The 20,785-nt window shown below is 31.2% G+C and overlaps 2 protein-coding genes across 2 annotated transcripts; one reads left to right on the forward strand and one right to left on the reverse strand.

Annotated features, from left to right (window-relative positions):
* Positions 1 to 1,897: 1,897 nt before the first annotated feature.
* Positions 1,898 to 4,986, forward strand: LOC137822693 (BURP domain-containing protein 6-like). The gene is made up of 3 exons (XM_068627638.1): positions 1,898 to 1,959; positions 2,041 to 2,146; positions 3,749 to 4,986. The coding sequence occupies exons 1-3, from the start codon at positions 1,921 to 1,923 to the stop codon at positions 4,849 to 4,851; spliced, it is 1,248 nt and encodes a 415-aa protein (XP_068483739.1). The 5' UTR covers positions 1,898 to 1,920; the 3' UTR covers positions 4,852 to 4,986.
* Positions 4,987 to 10,356: 5,370 nt separating this feature from the next.
* Positions 10,357 to 13,253, reverse strand: LOC137823083 (probable inactive receptor kinase At2g26730). The gene is made up of 2 exons (XM_068628197.1): positions 11,762 to 13,253; positions 10,357 to 11,114 (listed from the first exon to the last, which is right to left on the reverse strand). The coding sequence occupies exons 1-2, from the start codon at positions 13,074 to 13,076 to the stop codon at positions 10,546 to 10,548; spliced, it is 1,884 nt and encodes a 627-aa protein (XP_068484298.1). The 5' UTR covers positions 13,077 to 13,253; the 3' UTR covers positions 10,357 to 10,545.
* Between the last annotated feature and the right edge of the window lie 7,532 nt (positions 13,254 to 20,785).

Here is a 20,785-nt window from a genome sequence, read left to right on the forward strand (position 1 = left end):
TTTAAACAATATATAAACAAACAACACTATATATAAAAAAAACAACATCCTTGCAAGATAAATTGAATATTGGGATCACGTCCCTTCCACATCCAGATCATCTAGCCTAGGGTACTATTAAAAATCAAAGTTACTTCCCTTACCTTAATTGCTTTCTTTCCAATAACTTCTAGAATTTTATCCCACTCAGTCTGGATAAGCTTCAAGATTTAAGGGCCTATTGCAAGTTATCCAAGCATAACAAAAATTCAATATATAATAGAATAAGTTTAGAGGATTACTTTTCTCAACTGTCTCCACTAAGATTGATGACTAAATCATAGAGAAAAACAGAGAATAAGGAATCTTTAAAGTAAAAATGAACTTACTTTGTTTGAAAATTTGATCGGATAGAAATGTTCCTTTTCGCTTAAGCTACAACGTGATACAATCAAATTCTAAAATAGATGAGGTATGGAGTGAGAAATGAAGAAAGAAGAGAGAAGGGAGAGATGGAAAGAGAGAGAGAAGAAAGAGGAAATGACTGGGTGGTGGTGTCGGGGGGGTTGGGATTTTTTTTAGGCACTGTTACACTTCCTCTAATCACAAACTTCAATTACAATTTCATAAGATAAAGGTCAAATTAAAGTTTCACAAAGATTAATCAAAACATAAAAAAAGAAAGAGAAGTGAGAATATAAGTATGATTTTACATAAAAGAGGAAAGGAAAGAGAAAAGAAAGTGGGAAGTAAGGTAAAAAGAGAATGTGGGAAGTAGGTACGCGAAAATGAAAGAGAGAGAAAGTAGGAAGTAGGTAGTGAAAAGAAAAGGTAGAGAAAGTGAGAGAAGTATGGTACGTGGTTTATGTGTAGTGGAGAATCATCACAATTGTTTCTTAAATCAATTTTAAAACTTCTTAAATAGTTTCTTTCAAATTTAATTTTTTTTTATCAACAAAGAATAGAATTTAATTAAAGGAGATACAAAGGGATATTCCAACCATCTTACACAAGCATAGTCAAGACATAAAAAAACTCCAATCTGCAAAGACACCCCAAAGATGACAGAAAAAACTAACTACTGCTACAACAAGGAAACCCTGCTGTAGTGCGTATCCTGTCATTACTAGGCTATGTTAGGATTCAAATTTAATATTAACTCTTAAGTAATTTTAAAATGACGAAATGACCAAAATAAAATAAATATTGATATAAAAATAAAATAAAAATAATTTTTTATACAATAAAAAATCTTTATAATGGAAATCCCATATATATATTATATAGATATAGATTATTAGCAATTATAATTTTTTTAATATTAAATAAACAATTTATAACTTACACAACATTTAATATTCAAAACAAGTTTATATACAACAACTAAAATTTTAGTGAATTCGATATTTCAGGAACAACACTCATATAAGTAGTTGCCATAAATACGAATTTTAAATTAAATAAAAATTATACTTAAATCATATTACGATAAAATCATTTATTTAAATCAAAATGTATATTCACTTGAATTTGAATATAACATATTAATAATTAATATTTTCTGCCTAAATATAATTTATTTAATAAACTAAATTAAGCATTTAACTATAATTGCATGGTGAATTAGTAATGAAAGTAAGCTTAAAATTAATAATTTTATAGAACTAGCTCATTCATAAAATTTAATTTAGCCTGTACGAGGGGATCCAATTTAAAAAAAAAAACATGGTTTTTAAAATTTGTTTCTTAGATTGTTTTAGTAAGCGGAAAATAATATTTCCTAAAATGTATAATCATAACTATTTTTAGAAATAAAATATTACTAGTTTTAAGTAATAATAAATGTGTATGACAGTTTCACGTGTCATTCTTCCTCTAAAGCTTTATAATTATGTTGGGTTTCAGTCTCATCTTCTCATCTCTAACCTCTCTTATCCAGCCATGAAGTTTCACTGCCTTCCATTGCTTTTTTCTCTCAATGTGAGTTTTAACACTAACTTTATATTTCATCTGATTGCTAAAGCTTAGTTCATTATTATATGTTTTAAAAACTGGTTGTAGGTGATACTCATGACAGCTCAAGCTGCATTACCTCCAGAGCTTTACTGGGAAAGGATGCTTCCAAACACACCAATCCCCAAAGCAATCAGGGACCTTCCCAAGCTTGGTTAGTTACTCAGAAAATTAAGGACACAAACTTAATGTTAAGACTACTTTTACACAAATTTTTTTGAGTTTTTGCATGGATAGTGCAATTTTATTTTTTTTCATATTACAATTTTCAGTAAATTTTCTTTGACGAAAATGTGTAAGTGTAGCATTACTACAACAATTTTCCAGTGAAAGTCATATTCTATGCATCGGGAAAGATTCCAGATGAAAATTGTTAAAATTTTATAAATCATCTACAAGTTTTACAACAAAAGTATTCAGTGGTACACTGACTTACTCATTTTTCTAAAAAAAAAAAAAATTACCCAAAAATATAGGACAAAAGATACACTACATGAAAAACGGAAATTTTGAATGATATATAAAAACAAGAAAAGTATAGAATTTTTTTTCTCTTTTTAATTTTGCACAGATTCACCTTTTTTATATCACAATTTATATGCAAAAACAAAACAAAAATAATAAAAAACTTAATAAGTACAAAAATGTACATAGCATTCAACAAAAAATAATATTTAATTTAGCTGTTGTGGACTCTCTACATCCATGACCCATGGCCTACCCTTCATGAGGAAACATGCTAAGTGAAATATAGAAAAAAATGAGAAGTATTAATGAAGTTTTTATATCACTAAAAAAGTACAAATTAGATTATATATCAAAACTCTGCTACTTAATAATGAACTTATAATCCTAACATAAGTCTTTTCATTGAAGATGTTATTTTCCCCATCAATGCTTTGTGAAATAAATTGTGCAATCACCCATCTACCAATTAAATGATTTAAAGTGACTATAATAGTAAATTTTAGAAAAGCAAATTGTTTTAGTTAAATTTTTTTATCTCTAATTTATTGGTGAATCTGTTTTTTTAAAACTTAGTTCTTATATTTTCAAATTTATAATTTTGATCCAATCTTTTATTTTATTTACGTTTATTTTATTTTATTTTATTTATACACTACAAGAATATAATTAAATAAAAACTAATTTTAGTAAAAAAAATAATTAATTACTATATTTCTATTACTAATAAAATTTATAAATTAATTTATATATTGGTATCCAAAATTTTAACAATGTTTTAGGTACCAATTACTTTAAATTCTAAAGTTGGTAGCTAAAACATTTAATTACATACCTATATAGAAACTAGTTTATAAATTTAATAAAAATTACTTTAAATACATATAATTTTTTAAATTCTAAAATAATATTTAATTTAGTCAATATATAATAACTAATTAATTTTTATGTCTAAAATTAGTTTTTATTTAATAATTTTTTTTATTGATATATTATAACTAGTAATAACTTTTCAACCGTATCTTTGAATAAATATATTGAATTTAATATTTAATTGAATAAATAAATAAATAAAATTATATGAAATTAAATAGTATATTAGAATTATGGATATTTTAAATATAGTGACTAAAATTATGGAAAGAAATCAAAATGTGAATAAGAAAATACAAGAGACACAATTGTAATTTCATCTACTAAAACTTTTTAATATGTCTTCTATTAAAACTAAATACATCATATCTTGATTGTAATATTAATATCATATTTTTTTTCTTTTATGGTGTCAAAGGCACGAAGGAGTTTCTTCTTGGTGTTAACAAAATTCAAAAAGAAGATGAGATTCATCCCGTATCATTTTATAGTAAGAAAATTCATTCAGAAAATGAGATTCCTCCATTATCCTTCTATAGTAAGAAAATTAATTCAGAAGATGAGATTCCTCCCTTGTCTTTCTATAGTAAAAAAATCCATTCAGAAGATGAGATTCCTCCATTATCCTTCTATAGTAAGAAAATTCATTCAGAAGATGAGATTCCTCCATTATCCTTCTATAGTAAGAAAATTCATTCAGAAGATGAGATTCCTCCATTATCCTTTTATGATGGTAAAAGCATTCAATCAGAAGATGAGAGTCCTCCTCTAGCCTTTCAGTATAATGAGAAAACTCAATCAGAAGGTGAAAAAAGAAGACTTTCACAAGTAGGTCAAATGATGCCTGTTGCTAATCATCAACATTACAACCAAAAAACAAATCCAGCTTTCTTTGAAGAAGAACTGAGGCCGGACACAAAATTGGATATAATCTTCAAGAAAAGAAAACGTGAAATGCCATTGTTGCCTCGCGAAATTGCCCAGCGCATACCATTCACATCAGAAAAGATACAAGAAATATTTGAGATGCTTTCTGTGAAACCAGAACCAGATAATGTAAAGATTGTAAAGGAAGCCATTAGTTTGTGTGAAGAGCCTTCAATCAGAGGAGTAGAAAAACATTGTGCAACTTCATTGGAATCCGTGGTAGATTTCATCACTTCTAAGCTTGGGAAGAATGTCCAAGTTATTTCTACAGAGGTAGAAAAGGAAAGTAAGTCCCAAAAATTCTTAGTGAAAAATGGAGTGAATATGTTAGCAGAAGAAAATGTCATTGTATGTCATCCAATGAATTACCTATATGTTGTCTTTTACTGCCATAAGATATCAAATACTACTGCACGTTTTATGCCTTTGGAGGGAGAAGATGGGAATAGGGTTAAAGCTGTAGCCGTATGCCACAAAGACACATCTGAATGGGATCCAAACCACGGCTTTTTACAAGCGCTTCAAGTTAAACCCGGAACAGTTCCAGTGTGTCATATCTTACCCGAGGACAACCTTCTCTGGTTTGCAAATTAGGTTACTTTGGTCTCTCTTGCTATGTTGTATCCTTAAATAATATGTTGTTTCCTTAAATAAGTAGACATGTGACCTACAATGTATCTTTTTCTATTGACAAAGAATAAATATGCATTTAAGGAATGTTACAAAATATACGTTGGTCATAAACTAAGTAGGTTCGAATGACAATGCCATAAATGTTTCACATTTCATTGTTATTATATCACTCATATTAATAAGTTATAAATATCTATAGTATAATTATAGCTAACCAATAATTAATAATATGCATACAAAAAAACTACAAAAATGACGTAATATAATTAAAAAAAATATTAAAACGACACAAATAATAAATAATATCGAAAAATACCCCCATACAAGAAAAGATATATATATATATATATATATATATATATATATATAAATGAAAAAGACTAAATAATTGAATTTATTTTCTTTATATTCAATTTCTGCTACTTTTAATTTGATTTTGCATTTAGTATTTCCTATCATGTGTTAATATTTGTTTTTGGCATATTCTTAACAGTAATTCACATTGCATTAATGTGTTGTTTTATCTTCTTGTAAGTGTCATAAGATATTGTAGGAAATATAAGTTAAATTTAAGAAGGGTGAGAGTTAAACTTATCAAGAAATCTATTTTTTTTTAAATAACAAACAAAATTTTAAGAATAAATTAAACCTAAAATGTAAAACAATTTCAAGTTTAATAGGTGATCTTTTATTTAAATTTCTTTAAATTCCTAAACAATAAAAATATGAATATATAGCAAAAAAAGAAGATGATGAGAACGAGAGAAAAAACATATAAAATTATATTGGTTCACTTTAAAAAAATATATATCAAGTTGTTTAATTATCTTGATTAAGTCAATATGACAACTCGGGGACAAGTCACTAAAGGAAATAGTAATTTAGAGACCAATTTAAGTGTTCGGTAGCTGGTAGATGATGTTAGTTTGTGCTATAGCGTCCAAAGACGAATGCAAAAAGGACATGTACTAAAGCATCGTTCATGTAGACGCAAATCAGACACAATTAGATGCAAAGAAGGAAAAATCAAAGGAACTGATGCACGCATGACCAACATAAGAAGGTTTTCGCATGTAAAAAGAAAAAGGGTCACAAAAAGTATAAGAAGAAAAGCAAATCAAAAAGAGCATACAATTATAATTCATCCTCAAGCTCATCATCAAAGGAAGATGAAGAAGTCAATCTGTGTTTTATGGCAAAGGATGAATCTGAATCAAGCAGTGTAAGTTCCAGCACTTCAATTAATTTTGAAAACTATAGCCAACTTCTCAATGCTTTTAAAGAAACTCATGAAGAAGCTAACAAGTTGGCCCTTTCAAATAACAGGTTGAAAGGCTTGAATGATTGGCTGGAAAATAGAGTCAAAGCATTGAAATAAGAGCTAGAAAACTTGAAAAATGATTTTGAAAATATGGAATTCATTTTGCAAATGTGACTCAAGGGTTTGTGAAAATTGTGAATCTCTTGAAAAGAAGTTTCACTATCTTGTGAAAATTGTGGATAAGCTTTCAAAAGGAAAATCAAACTTTGAGACTGTTTTGACATCTCAAAATTGTGTTTTTGGAAAATCTGGATTGGGTTTTAATCCACAGAGCAAGAAAAGTGGTGTTTCAAAGTCTTATTCAACCATCAGGCAAAAACAACCGATTGAAAAGTTGAAACAACCAATTGTTTCATGCTTCTACTGTATGAAAAAGGGTCATTCTGTCAGATTCTGTAAAATTAGAAAATTTTATGCTCCTAATGGTGTTATGAAGTGGATTCCTAAGGATCCTAAGGCTTCTAATGATCCAGTTAATGCCAATGGACCCAAATTTGTTAGGGGACCAAACCTTGCTACTAGATTTTATCTCTTGGAGGGCTCCTTGATGAAAAATCAGCACATGTGGTACCTGACAGTGGTTGTTCAAAGCATATGTCAGGGGAGTTTCAAAATGAAAAATTCAGTTCCTTTTGTGAAAAATTTGGCATTTCCCATAACTTTTTTGCTCCTAGAACTCCCCAACACGGGGTTGTGGGAAGGAAAAACAGATCTCTTGAGTGAACTTGCTAGAACCATGTTAAGTGAGTCCTCTTTACCAAAATATTTTTGGGTTGATGTTGTAAGCACAACTTGCTATGTGATGAATCGAGTCCTAATTAGACCAATTTTGAAAAAAAACCTTATGAACTATTTAATGGAAGAAAACCCAACATTGATCATCTAAAAGTGTTTGGCTGCAAGTGTTACATCTTGAATAATGGTAAGGAAAACCTTGGCAAGTTTGATGAAAAAGTAGATAATGGTATATTTCTTGGTTATTCATTAACTAGCCATGCATATAGGGTGTATAAGAAGAGGTTTATGACTGTTGAAGAGTTTGTTCACATTGTTTTTTATGAGTCTAATCATGTAGAACAAGAATCCATAAAGAATTTTGCAAAGGAGGATGAACAAAACATCTCTATTGAAAAGTTGGAAGTCTGTCCAGAAAAACAACTGATTGAATATGCGAATCAACCGGTTGAATTTCTGCAACAGAGTGATCTTCCAAAAGAATGGAGAATTCCTTGAGATCTTTCTGTGGAAAATATTATTGGACAGATTGACAAGGGAGCATCTACTAGAACATCTATCTCTAATTACTGCAAACATATGACATTTGTGTCTCACATTGAATCCAAATATGTAGGTGAAACACTCAAGGATGAAAGTTGGATTGCTGCTATGCAGAAAAGGCTAAATCAATTCATCAGAAATGAAGTGTGGACTCTGGTTCCTAAATCTGATAGCATGAATATAATTGGAACCAAATGGGTGTTCAGAAACAAAGCTAGGTTAGTTGCCATAGGTTACAATCAAGAGGAAGGCATAGACTATAATGAAACCTTTGCACTTATGGCTAGATTGGAAGTTGTTGTTGATCAAGAGTGATAAAGTTCTTTGAAGAATTCAAATTGTGCTTTGAAGAATCCAAATCCTATGTGTTTGATGCAAGGTTGTGTTGCTGCTGTGTTTTGTGTGGGATCTGGGTAGTTTTATTTGTAATTCACTCCTTTGTTGAATCTAAAGCCAATGTGTTTTAAATCCTTTTTGAAATAAAGTGTTTTTCCAATTAAGTGAAAAACAACTTGTTGTTTTGTCGAATCAACTGGTTGTTTTACTCTTAGGAGTTTGTGAAAAGGTTGAAAACTGTTTAAGTTTGGTTGACTTAACTGCCAAACCAAACAATCAGTTATGTTTCGTGGTTTCAACCGATTGTTTCTTTGAAAATCCTAACAGAATTTTGTTTTAGTGGTTGAATGTGCTTTAAATGATTTCCAATTGAATACACTCCTTCATTAAATGCTTTGACCAATCTTTGAAAAATATAAATAGTTTATTTATGTTTTCAAACAAAAAGAGAAACAAATTTGAGTTTTTCAGTTGTGAAAGAGTTGATTCAAGATTTGAACATTCACATCAAAGCTTTGGGTTTTCTAAGAGAGTGAAATAGGATTGCATTTGTATTGATTTCATATTGTTCTGTAAACAAGTGTAATCTCTTCTCAACCTTCTATATTTCTGGTGTTGTGTTGCCAAGGATTCAAAATGCAACTAGTGATCAAGACGCATTAAAAGTTCAATATCATAACATTCTTTTTCAAGCATCTGATCCGAAGAAGATGATGAATAGTATAATACGATTAAGATTCAAGTAGATATATGATAAAATTTCAATGTTCAAAATTCTATAAATGAAGAAACATTTTAAAATTTCAAAAAATGTGATTAAGACACACAAATTACATCAAAGAAAAAGTTTCCATGTTAAGCATTTACTACATGAAGAAAGGAAAGTTATCCAAATTTGAACAAATATTTGAGTCAAGAAGATTTAAATTGGCTCACACATTCAAGACTCGCAAAGAATGATTAAGATCAAAAGTTTTTATATATACTACTAGAAAATTATTAAATAGAAACTAATTTTAGAGACAAAAAATAATTAGTTACTAGATTGACTAAATTAGATACCAATAATTCCTTTAGTTTCTAAAATAATATCTAATTTAATGAATATATTTTATCTCTAAAATTAGTTTATATTTAATGAATTTTTGTAGTGATAGAGCCTCTCACGAATATTTGAAGATATGCAGTACACAAAGTTTCAATGATTCTGAGTACTATATAAAGACTTGGAGAACTAAGAGCAACACATTATAAGTACACTGAAAAGATTTCAAAAGAAATTTTTTTATTTGTACATATTTTATCTGCTTCATAGAGCATCTAGTGAGTTGGGTGTCAGTTTTTATTTCTCTCTTTCGATAGTGTTTCTCTCATTTTCTGAGAGAGGTTTTTATCTCAGGGGGAGATTAAGACTAGTTATTTGAAGAGGTTTATACTCATTCTTGGAGAGGTGTTAATATCAAGTGAGGTTTAGAATACTTATTCTTGTAGATGTGTTAAAACTTGTGCACATGGAGAGGTGTAGAGTATTCGTTCCTAGAGAGGTGTTAAAATTTGTTTTGGTGATAGCTTTTAACCAGGTTGCTTAAGGGGATTAGACGTAACTCAAGTTGTAAGGTGAACATGGATAAATTAAGTTTTCTCTCTTGTAAAACACAATTGATATACTGAAAATTGAGAAAAATCTCAACACTTTGAGTGTGAAAGAAAGACTGTCAAGTGGTGATTCTTCCCTTGGAGTTTATCTAAGAGAAGCATGGATACTTTTCCTCTTCTACAAGTGGTGCACCTTTCTCCTTCACATAAGTATGATAAGTCTGCTTATCTCTTATCTTTGCTTTCTATTTCCATTTTTGCTAATCTCTTATTCATATTTGTCTTATTAAAGTTCTTATGCTCTTGTTTTTTCTGTTATTTCAACTTAAGCATTCTTTCTTTTGCTTTTTTTTGGCTGCAACCTTTCACACTTATATGATTAATTAGATTAAATTTGTGTTCATTGGGTAACATTATTCTTAAGTCTATTTCCACTAAAGTTAGCGAGATCGTTATCATGTTGGTTCAGCAGATTGAGATATATCAGATAGCTGATGAGAAGACACCTCAGCGTGTAAGGAAGAGCACACATCAGTTTTGCAAAGGTCATTTGAGCTAGCAAGAACACATATTATCTCCCGATTGCATTGAACATTTATAAGTCGAGTGCTTTGCATTCAATAGTGTAGAGCCTGCTTGAGTTCTAAAGTTTGCTTGTTTATTTTACCAGTGTATGGCCACTGCTTTCGACCATATACAATTGATACACAACTTTGTAAAATCAAGTTGTTATCATAGTAAACACTTATCATTTTTTCTATCTTTCTTCCGTCACATTATAACACTAATAAAATTTCTATTTCTTTTTCTTTTTTCTAGGTGTCATTTGTTATTTTGGGTATCTATGTACCAATTTTTTACATATTTGTTGAAGTGTCATGCAGTTTGGCTCATTTGTGATACATAGAATTATGTAAATATCATAACGGTAATGAAAAGATAAGGTCTACAAATGTAAAACCCTTGTGTTCTCACCGAAATGTAGAAATGTCATATTAGTGAGTTCTGATCATGATCTGCTTCAAACTGACAAAAATTGGAATAGTTTACATACTTCTTGAAATATGTTTCCTTTTTCTTTTTTTTATAATTTGATATGTAGAAGTATACAACTAAACTCTTGGTCATGTTTCAAAGGATATGGATTTCTCTTCCTCCTCTATCAAAGCATTTGTCATCACAACAACTTGGCTCATGCTTGGCCTATCATCTGGAGAAGGATTTAAGCATTTTAATGCTACCTGCAACAAATTCATCATCCTCTCTTCCGAAGCACCCTGTGAGATTAGGGACTTATCAAAAACTTCGATGGTCCATTCCTCTCTTACCACTGAATTCGCCCATTTAACTAGATCAAATCCATCATTTTTATTTACTTTCCCTGACAACAGCTCGAGAAGAATCATACCGAAGGAGTATACATCAGCTTTGAAGGTGGCTGCAATTAGATCTTTGCTTTTGAGGCCTTTGTTGTGCGAAATGACAAATTGATCTTGATTTTCTGCAACCATTAGGCCATATTCGCTTATGCGTGGATCCATATTCTTGTCAAACAAAATGTTATTTGACTTTAGGTTACCATGTGCTATTCCATTCTCAAGAAACTCCTCATGCATATATGTCAAAGCCTCAGCAATCTTAGCAGCAACATTTAGTCTGCTTACCCAGTCAAAAGAGTGGCCACTTTGAGATCCTAAAATCATTCAAAGTGAAGACACACAAATTTGGTTAGCTTTACTCTTCGAGGCTACATTTCAAAGCTGGCCTAGTACCACTGAAAAAAGTTCTTAAAAATGCAAATGATAGACCGAGTAATATCCCATTAAAGGGCAGAAAGAATTATATATACATTTCCTGCAATTGGAATTTAAATAATAAGAATTTAAGCACAAGAGAATCTAAGTCAAACATAAATATTATATCAAATAGTTTATTTTGCTCAATTCTTAACTCCTAACTGGTTTTTTCTTTATGATATAAATTAAATTTCAATACAAACTTTTGTTAGGTTAATATAATATGAAATTCTAATTTTATTTAGAAAACAACATTAAAAGTACCTAAAGAACTATATAAGCTTTGTCCAAAAGAAAATAAGTATCATCTAAGGAAAAATAATTAGAAGAAATATATTAGAGAATATCATTTTAGATGGCAACCAAATTTTAGTTTTCATCATCACAGGTAGAAAGACACCTTTTTCCTAGTTGAAAAGTGCTTCCATTTAGCAGAGACTACTTTTGTAATATGCATTAGTAAGTCAACTATAGGCACATATGCTTTATTACTTTCTATGTAAAATGATTGTAATGACACCTTATTTTGGTTAGATGCACTTACCATAGAGCAACATGAAGAGACTACCATTCTGCATATATTCATATGCTAGGAGCTTCTCTTGCTGAGAACAATAGTATGCAACAGGTGGCAATACGTGTGGATGCTTCACCTGGGCTATCAAATTCATCCTGCTCTGAAAATCTTGCTTAGAAATCCCCCAATCTTTAATCCTCTTCACTGCCAACAGCACCCCATTATCGAGCATAACCTTGTAGAGGCTTCCGTGCTTTCCCCTCCTAATCAATTCAGCAGGAGCACCAAGCAAGTCCTCAAATTGCAATCCTCTGAGGGTTCGACTTGAAAGAAGAACAAGACCTGATGTTGTCATCCCACTTTCCAAAGATGTCAACGAATACTCGGATATGATCCCAGTGCCATTCTTTGATCCATTGGAATTGGATATTTCACTAGTCTTGGCAACAATACCAACACTTTCTTGTGCCTTTTCCTTCTTTTCAACTTCCAATTCTTTTTCTTTGGTCTTGAACCTACATAACAGTTTAAAGGTCAAGAAAATCAGCGTAATTAAACCAAGGACTAGGTAACCTGAATAAATGGACAAATCATTAGGGAACGATTTTTTGTCCTTCTTTTCTGGTGGTGGTGGTGGAGGAGGACATGCATTTGAAAGTGGTTCCCCACATAAGTTAGGATTCCCAGAAAAGCTGTCTGCATGGAATTGGCCTCTGAGATCAGGAACTGGACCATGTAAATTGTTGTCAGAGACATTAAACTCTTCAAGGTTGGAGAAGTCATAACTAGGAATCTCCCCAGTGAAGTTGTTGTTTTGAGCAACGAAGGATATCAAACTTGAAACATGAACCATGTTAGGAAGCTCTCCAGTTAAGTGGTTGTCCGAAATATAAAGCCGTTTCATGTTACTTAGCTTGGCAATAGAAATAGGAAGGTCCCCAGAGAATTGGTTCCCACTTAAAAACAAGTGAGTCAATAACTTGCACTTTCCTATATCCTCTGATATCGAACCATGTAAAGTGTTGTCCTTTAGGCTAAGCATTTGAAGAGACTTTGCAATGCAAAGAGAACCGGCGTCTAAACTTCCACCAAAATTCAACTTCTCAAGAGTCACACTCATAACGAGTTTGTTATCTGAGTGGCACCTCACACCGTGCCACTTATCTTTGCAGGGATCTGATGAAACGTTCCAACCCCACGTAGAGTCTCTTGGTACATACCCTGGTGCCAATTTATCCATGAATGTGACCAGGGCATTGATCACCTCTTGTTCTTCTGAATTGGCCAGTAGAAGAAACAAAAAGATTGCAATGAAGAATGCCCAGATGAGTTTTACTCTCATTTTTGCTGTGTTTGGTGGCTATGTTTTTGGTTTCAAAGTATATTCTGTCGTGATTTGGATAATGAAAATGGTTGAACTCTATTGTAGTCAATAAAAGCCAACGTGCAAGGGCATAACATTACATTGCCAAATGGACGATACGAAACAATCATCTTGTGTAGTATTGTGGATGAAATTGACGTTGAGAACCCTTGGAAATGAGCCAAAAGGCAGAATAGTGGCTTTTTCAGCCGGCATTTTGAAATGGTCACAGTGGCACTACTAGCTGCACGTCTCTCTCAATGGTTTTCTCTTCTTTTGCTATTGCTTTATGATGCTTATTTTTCAATTTTATGAATCCCAATGCTTCACTTGCATGCGAGTATTGCATATAATCGGTGCAACATTTACGAGGTGCTTCAAGCCTTCAACAGAAACATTTGGACCGCTTGGACTGTATCTATTGCTAACTAATACTTCAATGTTATTAAGAGGTAAATTCTGCAATTTTTATTAGAATATAACAACAATTCTCTCGATATATACATTGAAATAAGAGTAAACTAAATTCTACTAAATATTACATTATCAATATATTTTTTATTAGATTTTGTCTTTATAAAACTCATCTTAAATTGAAACTTCATTTAACATGACTATATTTATAAAAATTTATGTTCATATAAAATTATTTCATTGTTCATTAATTTTTAATATATATATATATATATATATATTTAAATATATTAAAAGTAATAATTTGATCTCTCTGAATGTGTACAGTGTCATATGGGATAACGTAACTCTTGAAAAAATCACAGAAGTCGAAATATTCTTAGGAATTTTATTAACAGTATACGTCATCTGACAGTTTTCTTTACATAAATATAAAAAATTAATAAAATTTTAAAAATATTAGTTTTTATCTTTAAATCATACAAAATATTAATTATTGTATTTTAAAAAAATATTTATGAAAAAACATAATTGGGACAAAGAAAATATCATTATTCCTACATATTTAATTTGCAATGAAATATTAAACTACAAGAAAATTATTAAATAAAAACTACTTTTAAAAATAAATAAAAAATATTATACTTTATAAATTAAAAAAATTATTGATATTTAAAAGTAATTTTTATTATTAATATAAAAAAATTATTTTTTAAATTGGTATTAATTAGCTACTAAGGTTTTAGTTATTAACTTTAAAATTTACCCTGATAGACAAAACTTTGGTAACTAATTAGATATAAATATAGAAACTAGTTTATAAATTTTTATTAATAATAAGAGGATTTACTCCAAGTCACTTGTTATCGTATGAGTGGAGAGTTTTTATGATTATTTTCTGAAATTTAGCTTGTTAATCCTCTTGTAAGGCAACTTGAATCAGACTAATGAAATGGTGCCAAAATTTAGCTTCACTTATCTTCTAGCTTTCTCTTTGATAGTAGTTTTGACACTTTTAGAAGTTGGCATCACCTCTTCTAAGTTTTTACTTTCACTAGTCAAATTCACTCTTTCCAATACATCATCAATTGAATCTCCATTTTGCGACCATCAATGTGTCCAAAAACTTCAAATAACAAAGCAAAGCGAGGATGCAAAGCAAGATTGCATCATTTAGTATTAAGAGCATGATTCAATCAAGATAAATAGTTCTAATTTGTTCTTGAATCTCTTTTCAATCCATTTCATCGTTTATTTTTGTGTTCATTGTGTTTTAATCAGTTCAAATTATTTATCCCTACTTGATCGGTCCATACATTGCATATTAGGTGTTCTAATTGTGTTAACATGTGTGCTTTTGATTTTATTGAATCGTAATTCAATTTTCATAATACAATATATGTTTTACTATTTTAATTTAAGTTTTAAATTTGTTCCTTGTTTTTTAGTCATGTTAATTCCATATATGTCATAGACTTCAAGTAGTACTGTTGTTCACTTTTGTTTCTTGTTTAGCTTTGAGTAACCAAAGATATTTCATCTAATTCTAATTGTGTCTTTGAGTGTTTTTCATTTCTGATTTTGAGTTTAATATCTTCTTATTACTTCATTAGCAAGTTATTAGAGTTAGGATTCTATTATATTTTGAGTAGATTATTCTTTCATTCAAATTCCTTAGGTTTCCTTTTTTCTCACATTTTGTGCTTTTGTAAGTACTGGCTGGAAAACTTTATATCAATTTGAATATTGCGATAATTTCACTGAAAATTTTAATCTGGCTTCTTTTTTGTTAGAAAGATTGTCCTAAAAAGGAGCTTAAAAATTCTAAAAGGAAAAAAAAAATTGGAAAAGCCATAAGCTCATATTGAAAAGCTGAGCGAGATGAATATGCGTGGAGTGAGTTGAACATTTGCATGATTTGTCAATTTTTTATCCAAAAGTAAATTGACCTGAAAATTATTTGAATACTTTCTAATTGATTTCATCTTGAAGTGTTTAAAATTTCAAAGTCGAATCATATATGGAAAAAATTATAAATCAGCCTAGTGAAAATGAATTCTACATTTTTGTTTTGTAATCTACTTTAGTGTTATTATAAGAAAAGGTAAGAAAAAGAGATGTTTCTTATTATGGTTATATCACTTCATGTATAGAAAATATATAGGGAGTTTTTCTCTCCAAATTACAATCTAATTAGGTAGGGATACTAATTGTGAGATTCTATCATTATTAAATTAATTGCATATAATTGGGTACAATATTGTACAATATTGCATACAATAATTGCATATAATTTGATAATTATTATTTCCTTAATACTCCCCTCAAGTTGGTAGGTGAAGATCATGAACCCAACTTGTGTCGTAGCGTCAAAAACCGTTCCTTGCCTAGTGTCTTTGTAAAAATATCTGCGAGCTGATACTGTGTCGGTACATATGAAGGACTGATTATCCAACTTGTAATTTTTCTCACACAATGTGACAGTCTATCTCAATGTGTTTTGTGCGTTCATGAAATATTGGGTTTGCTGCTATATGTAATGCCGCTTGATTGTCACAGAAAAGTTGAGCTGGCAAGTTACATGACACATTTAAATCCTGCAACAAATATCGCAACCAAACTATCTCCAAACAAGTATTGGTCATCGGGCGGTATTCTGCTTCCGCTGATGATCTTGATACGTTTGTCTGTTTTTTTTACTTCCATGAGATAATAGAAGAACCAAGAAAAATGCAATACCCAGATACTGATCTCCGAGTTGTCTGACAACCTCCCCAGTCTGAGTCGCAATAAGCTGTCAATGTCAGATTGTTTTCGGATGGCAATAGTAATCCTTGTCTTGGTGATCCTTTGATGTACTTTAGGACTCGAATTGTGGCATCCCAATGAGGTTTCTGTGGATCCTGTATATATTGACTTAGGGTCCGAACCGAAAATGCTATGTCAGGCCGAGTAACCGTGAGGTATATAAGTCGTCCCACGAGTCGTCTGTATTTGACTGAATCCTTTAATAACTCTTCATCGTCTTGTGTGAGTTTTAGGTATTGTTCCATTGTGGACGAGCACATGTGAGTCTCGTATCCTGCAAAATATCAAGCGCATATTTTCTTTGGGACATGTAAATACCAGCTTTGGAACGGGAAAATTCAATCCCTAGAAAATATTTTAGGTCTCCAAGATCTTTAATGCGAAATTGTTGTAATAGACAATCTTTAACACGCTGAATTTCTGTCAAATCATTTCCTGTCAAAAGAATATCATCCACATAAATCAAAAGGGCAGTAAATGATGAATTATTATGTCTTGTGAATAGAGAGTAATCTGTCTTGGACTGTTGAAATCCTACAAATTTAATCACCTGAGAAAATGTTGAAAACCATGTTCGAGATGCTTGTTTGAGACCATAAAGGGATTTGTTGAGTCGACATACAATGTTCTCCCCCTGTCGATGATGCTCGGGTGGCAAGTCCTTGTAAATAATTTCATGCAATGTGCCATGTAAGAAGGCATTTTGCACATCTACCTGGTGAGTAAACCAATTTCTGGCTGCTGCAATGGTGAGGAAACACCTCAAAGTTGTTAATTTTGCTGTTGGTGAAAAAGTTTCAGAATAGTCGACACCTTCAATCTGAGTGTACCCTTTGCGACAAGGCGCGCCTTATATCTGTCAACGCTACCATCTGAGTTGTACTTTATTTTATAGACCCATTTGCATCCGATGGATTTCTTTCCAGCGGGTAACGGTGTCAAGGTCCACGTTTGATTTAGCTGCAAGGCTTAAAACTCACTTGTTAACAGTTATTCCTCGGTTTCCTAATTGAGAGTTTATTGTTTTTGCAACTTTAATTTATTTATTTATTTGTGTCTTTCAAATTAATTTTTGTAGTTGCCAATTTAAATCCATTTAAGTTTAGCAATTTTAAATTGAGCATTTGTTGATTTTATTTGTTGATCTCTTAAGGTGAGTTCAATTTGTGGGGAAATATTGGTTATGCTGATTTGGAGATAACATGTAATGGATGATCTATGGACAAGACCTGAAACAAAGTGCTCATTAGAGGGGACAACAAGTGAAAGACTAAACCCTAAACGCATTGGAGGAAAACTGACAAGTCAAAGGAGGAATTAAAAAAATCCATTGTACATTGATTGTGCACCATGGAACCTTTATGTTCAAACATTAGCTTATTTTATTTGATTGGGAAAATTCTCTCAAAGGAATCTCATGAAGAACATTGTAATAGAAATTGTGCATTATTAGTGAAAGTGTGTCAAAGGGCTCAAAGTATCACTTGCACTTTCACATAGGAATCGTCTAACTTTCTTTATTTACTTTCTTCCTATTTTCTTGCTTTACTTTACTTTCTTCTTATTAATTTCTTGCTTTCCTTTTATATTCTAAGTCTCTATGATAGCTAGGGTGTTTCTCTCAAATTTTTAGTTGACTTTTCATGGTCTCTAAGACCCTTGCATACACACAACTAGGAAAAATTGTTTTTGAAATTTCTTTTGAGGAAAATTTGTTCAAACTATTTGAGGAATCTTTGGCTAGGAGAGACATTGGATATTAAACGGTCCTAGCGACTCACAACTCTTTCGTGGGAGTGAACTCATAAATTTTTTACTCTTTGACCTTAAAGGAAACTTTTCAATTTGAAAATCTATTTGTGAAAATTTTATCACTCATTTTTTAATTAAATTTTTTTATTGTATATTCAAAAAGAGTGGTCATTCTCATGTACTGAGTGTGCGAGGAAATAATAGGGACCCAATGGAAGAACATTATTGGAGATATGAGACAAAAAAAATATTGAGAGAAAAATTGGAAAAAAAAAGATAAAAAGATCAGTGAACTGAGGGAAATGTATACTCAATTAGTGAGAGATAAGGACTAGAGCAATGATAAAATAGATGAAGAGTCTAACCATAAAAGAAATTAAAGTAATGACTCTAAGTCCCAAAGTGAGGGTGTGTATAATAGTCACCACAACGATGATTTTTATCAACCACTCCGAAGACACTATCACAAGCCCAGACATCACAATTTTCCTAAAGAACCAAAGGTAGACTTTCCCCCTTTCTATGGTTTTGAGAATGTAGAAGAATATTTAGATTGGGGGATGAAGGTAGAGAAAATCTTTGATTGTCACCAAATTGATCATGAAAGGAGAGTATCCTTCTCTACACTTAACTTTCAAAGACCAACAATGTACTGGTAGACATCTTTAGTGAACGACCTTGTGGTTCATCATAACCCTCAGATTAGATACTAGAGTGAACTTAGGGTTGCCCTTAAGAAACACCATATGCCCTCGTGCTATGATAGGGAGTTGATGTATCAACTACAAAATCTCCATTAAAAGGATACAATTGTAGAGGAATACCGGAAAAAAAATGGAGTTACTTATGTTGAGGGCAAGAATAAGGAAAGAGCATAGGATCACCATTGCAAGATTCCAAAGTGGCTTAAACCTTGAGTAAAGAGTTCATGTTGTAATTGTTGTAGTTCAAGTTTAGTTGACTAGTTAGACTTAACCATTGTTCCGCATCCAAAACCTTATAAATTGCAATGGATTAAAGAGGGTGATGGAATAATGGTTAAGGAATAAATAAGTATTATGATTTCTATAGGAAACTATAAAGAAAACATTTTGTATGATATTGTGCCAATGGAATTCGGATATATCTTACTTGGTAGACCATGACAATATGACAAGCAAGTTATTCCTGATGTTCTCGCCAACAAGATCAGCTTCACTTACAAGGGGCAAAAAATAGTTCTTTGTCATCTTTCACCCTAACAAATGGGAGAGGATCAAATAAGTCTAGACAAATTGAGGAAGAAAAGAGAGAGGGAAAAAATTAAAAGAAAACAATCTCTCTTCAAAATAAAATAAAAAGAAAAGAAGGAAAAGAGTTTGCAACCATGTGTCTCCTTTAATGAAGTTATTCCAAAAAAATCTTAGAAAAACCAAAAGAAAATAAAACCTCTTCTGGTGGAACAACCTCTTTTTCTTCTCCATTGCAAAGGGACACTTGTTGCTACAAGTCAGAAATTTGAGTCTCTACTATTAGTGGTACAAAATATTTTAAAAGAATTTGGTGATCTTTTTCTTAAAGAGGTTTTGAGGGAAATTGAACTTCAAAATGATTTTGTTCTTGGAGTCAACCTACCCAATAAGCCAACTTACAGAACAATCCCCGAGAGACTAAAGAGATATATATATATAATTGGTCACAATCATCTTCCAGTTTCTGATTTAGTTAAATAAAAGATCTCTCATTTAAAGTGAAACCAGTTAAAAATTTTGGTTTTCAAGTAAAGTAAATTCATGGTAGAAACATCGATATAGTTAAAGTATTGTGAAATCTCATATGATGTGATTCTAGTTGAAAAATAAAAGAGAAGATAAGATAATCATATCTTAATATTTCTTGGTAAGCTAATTTTCGAGGACGAAAATTTTTGAAGGTGGGGATAATATAACAACCATAGAATAAAAGAGAGATAGACCCCTTGGTAAAAAAAGCCACAAACCCGGAACCCCCACCGCCTTCTTTCTTTTTTTCTTTTTTTTCTCTCTCCCTTTTCCTTCTCTCTTCAATTTCTCTCTCATACCTCATCTATTTCAAAATTTGATCACACTCTGCAGTAGCTGAGGAGTCAGGCTACATTTCTACCCGATCAAATTTTCAAACAGAGTAAGTTCATTTTTACTCTAAAATTCCCTTATTCTTTATTTTTCTCTATGATTTAGTCATCAATCTTAATGGGGCCAGTTGAGAAAAGTGTTTCTCTCAACTTGATTAAGCTAATACTAAAATTTGGTAATAGGTTCCTAAATTTTGGAGTAGTTCCCCTGTTTGAGGTAAGGGAAGCTAACTTAAATTTTTAATAGCATCCTAGGCTAGAAGATCTAGATGTGGAGGGGATGTGGTCCCAATATTCAATTTCTCTTGCAGGGATGTTGCGTGTTTATATATTGTGTTGTTTGTTTATATATTATTTAAACTTGTAGAAATATTAGATTTTAATGGTTTAGTATTTAAGTGTTTTTTTTATGTTAAAAAAAACTTTTGAATGTTGTGGATCGCGTTTTAAATGATATTGTATGATGAAAATAGTACGGAATTGAATTCATACATTTGGGATAATGTATGGACTGATGTTTGTTCGTGTATTAAGTATTGATGCCTATGTGGTAACAGAGATTTCCGAGTTTCACTGATGATCTAAGTCACCTAGACTAAGGTATCAGGTGGTTAGAAGCTGA

The sequence above is a fragment of the Phaseolus vulgaris genome, chromosome 9 (assembly GCF_000499845.2).
Source record: "Phaseolus vulgaris cultivar G19833 chromosome 9, P. vulgaris v2.0, whole genome shotgun sequence".
NCBI lineage: Eukaryota > Viridiplantae > Streptophyta > Magnoliopsida > Fabales > Fabaceae > Phaseolus > Phaseolus vulgaris.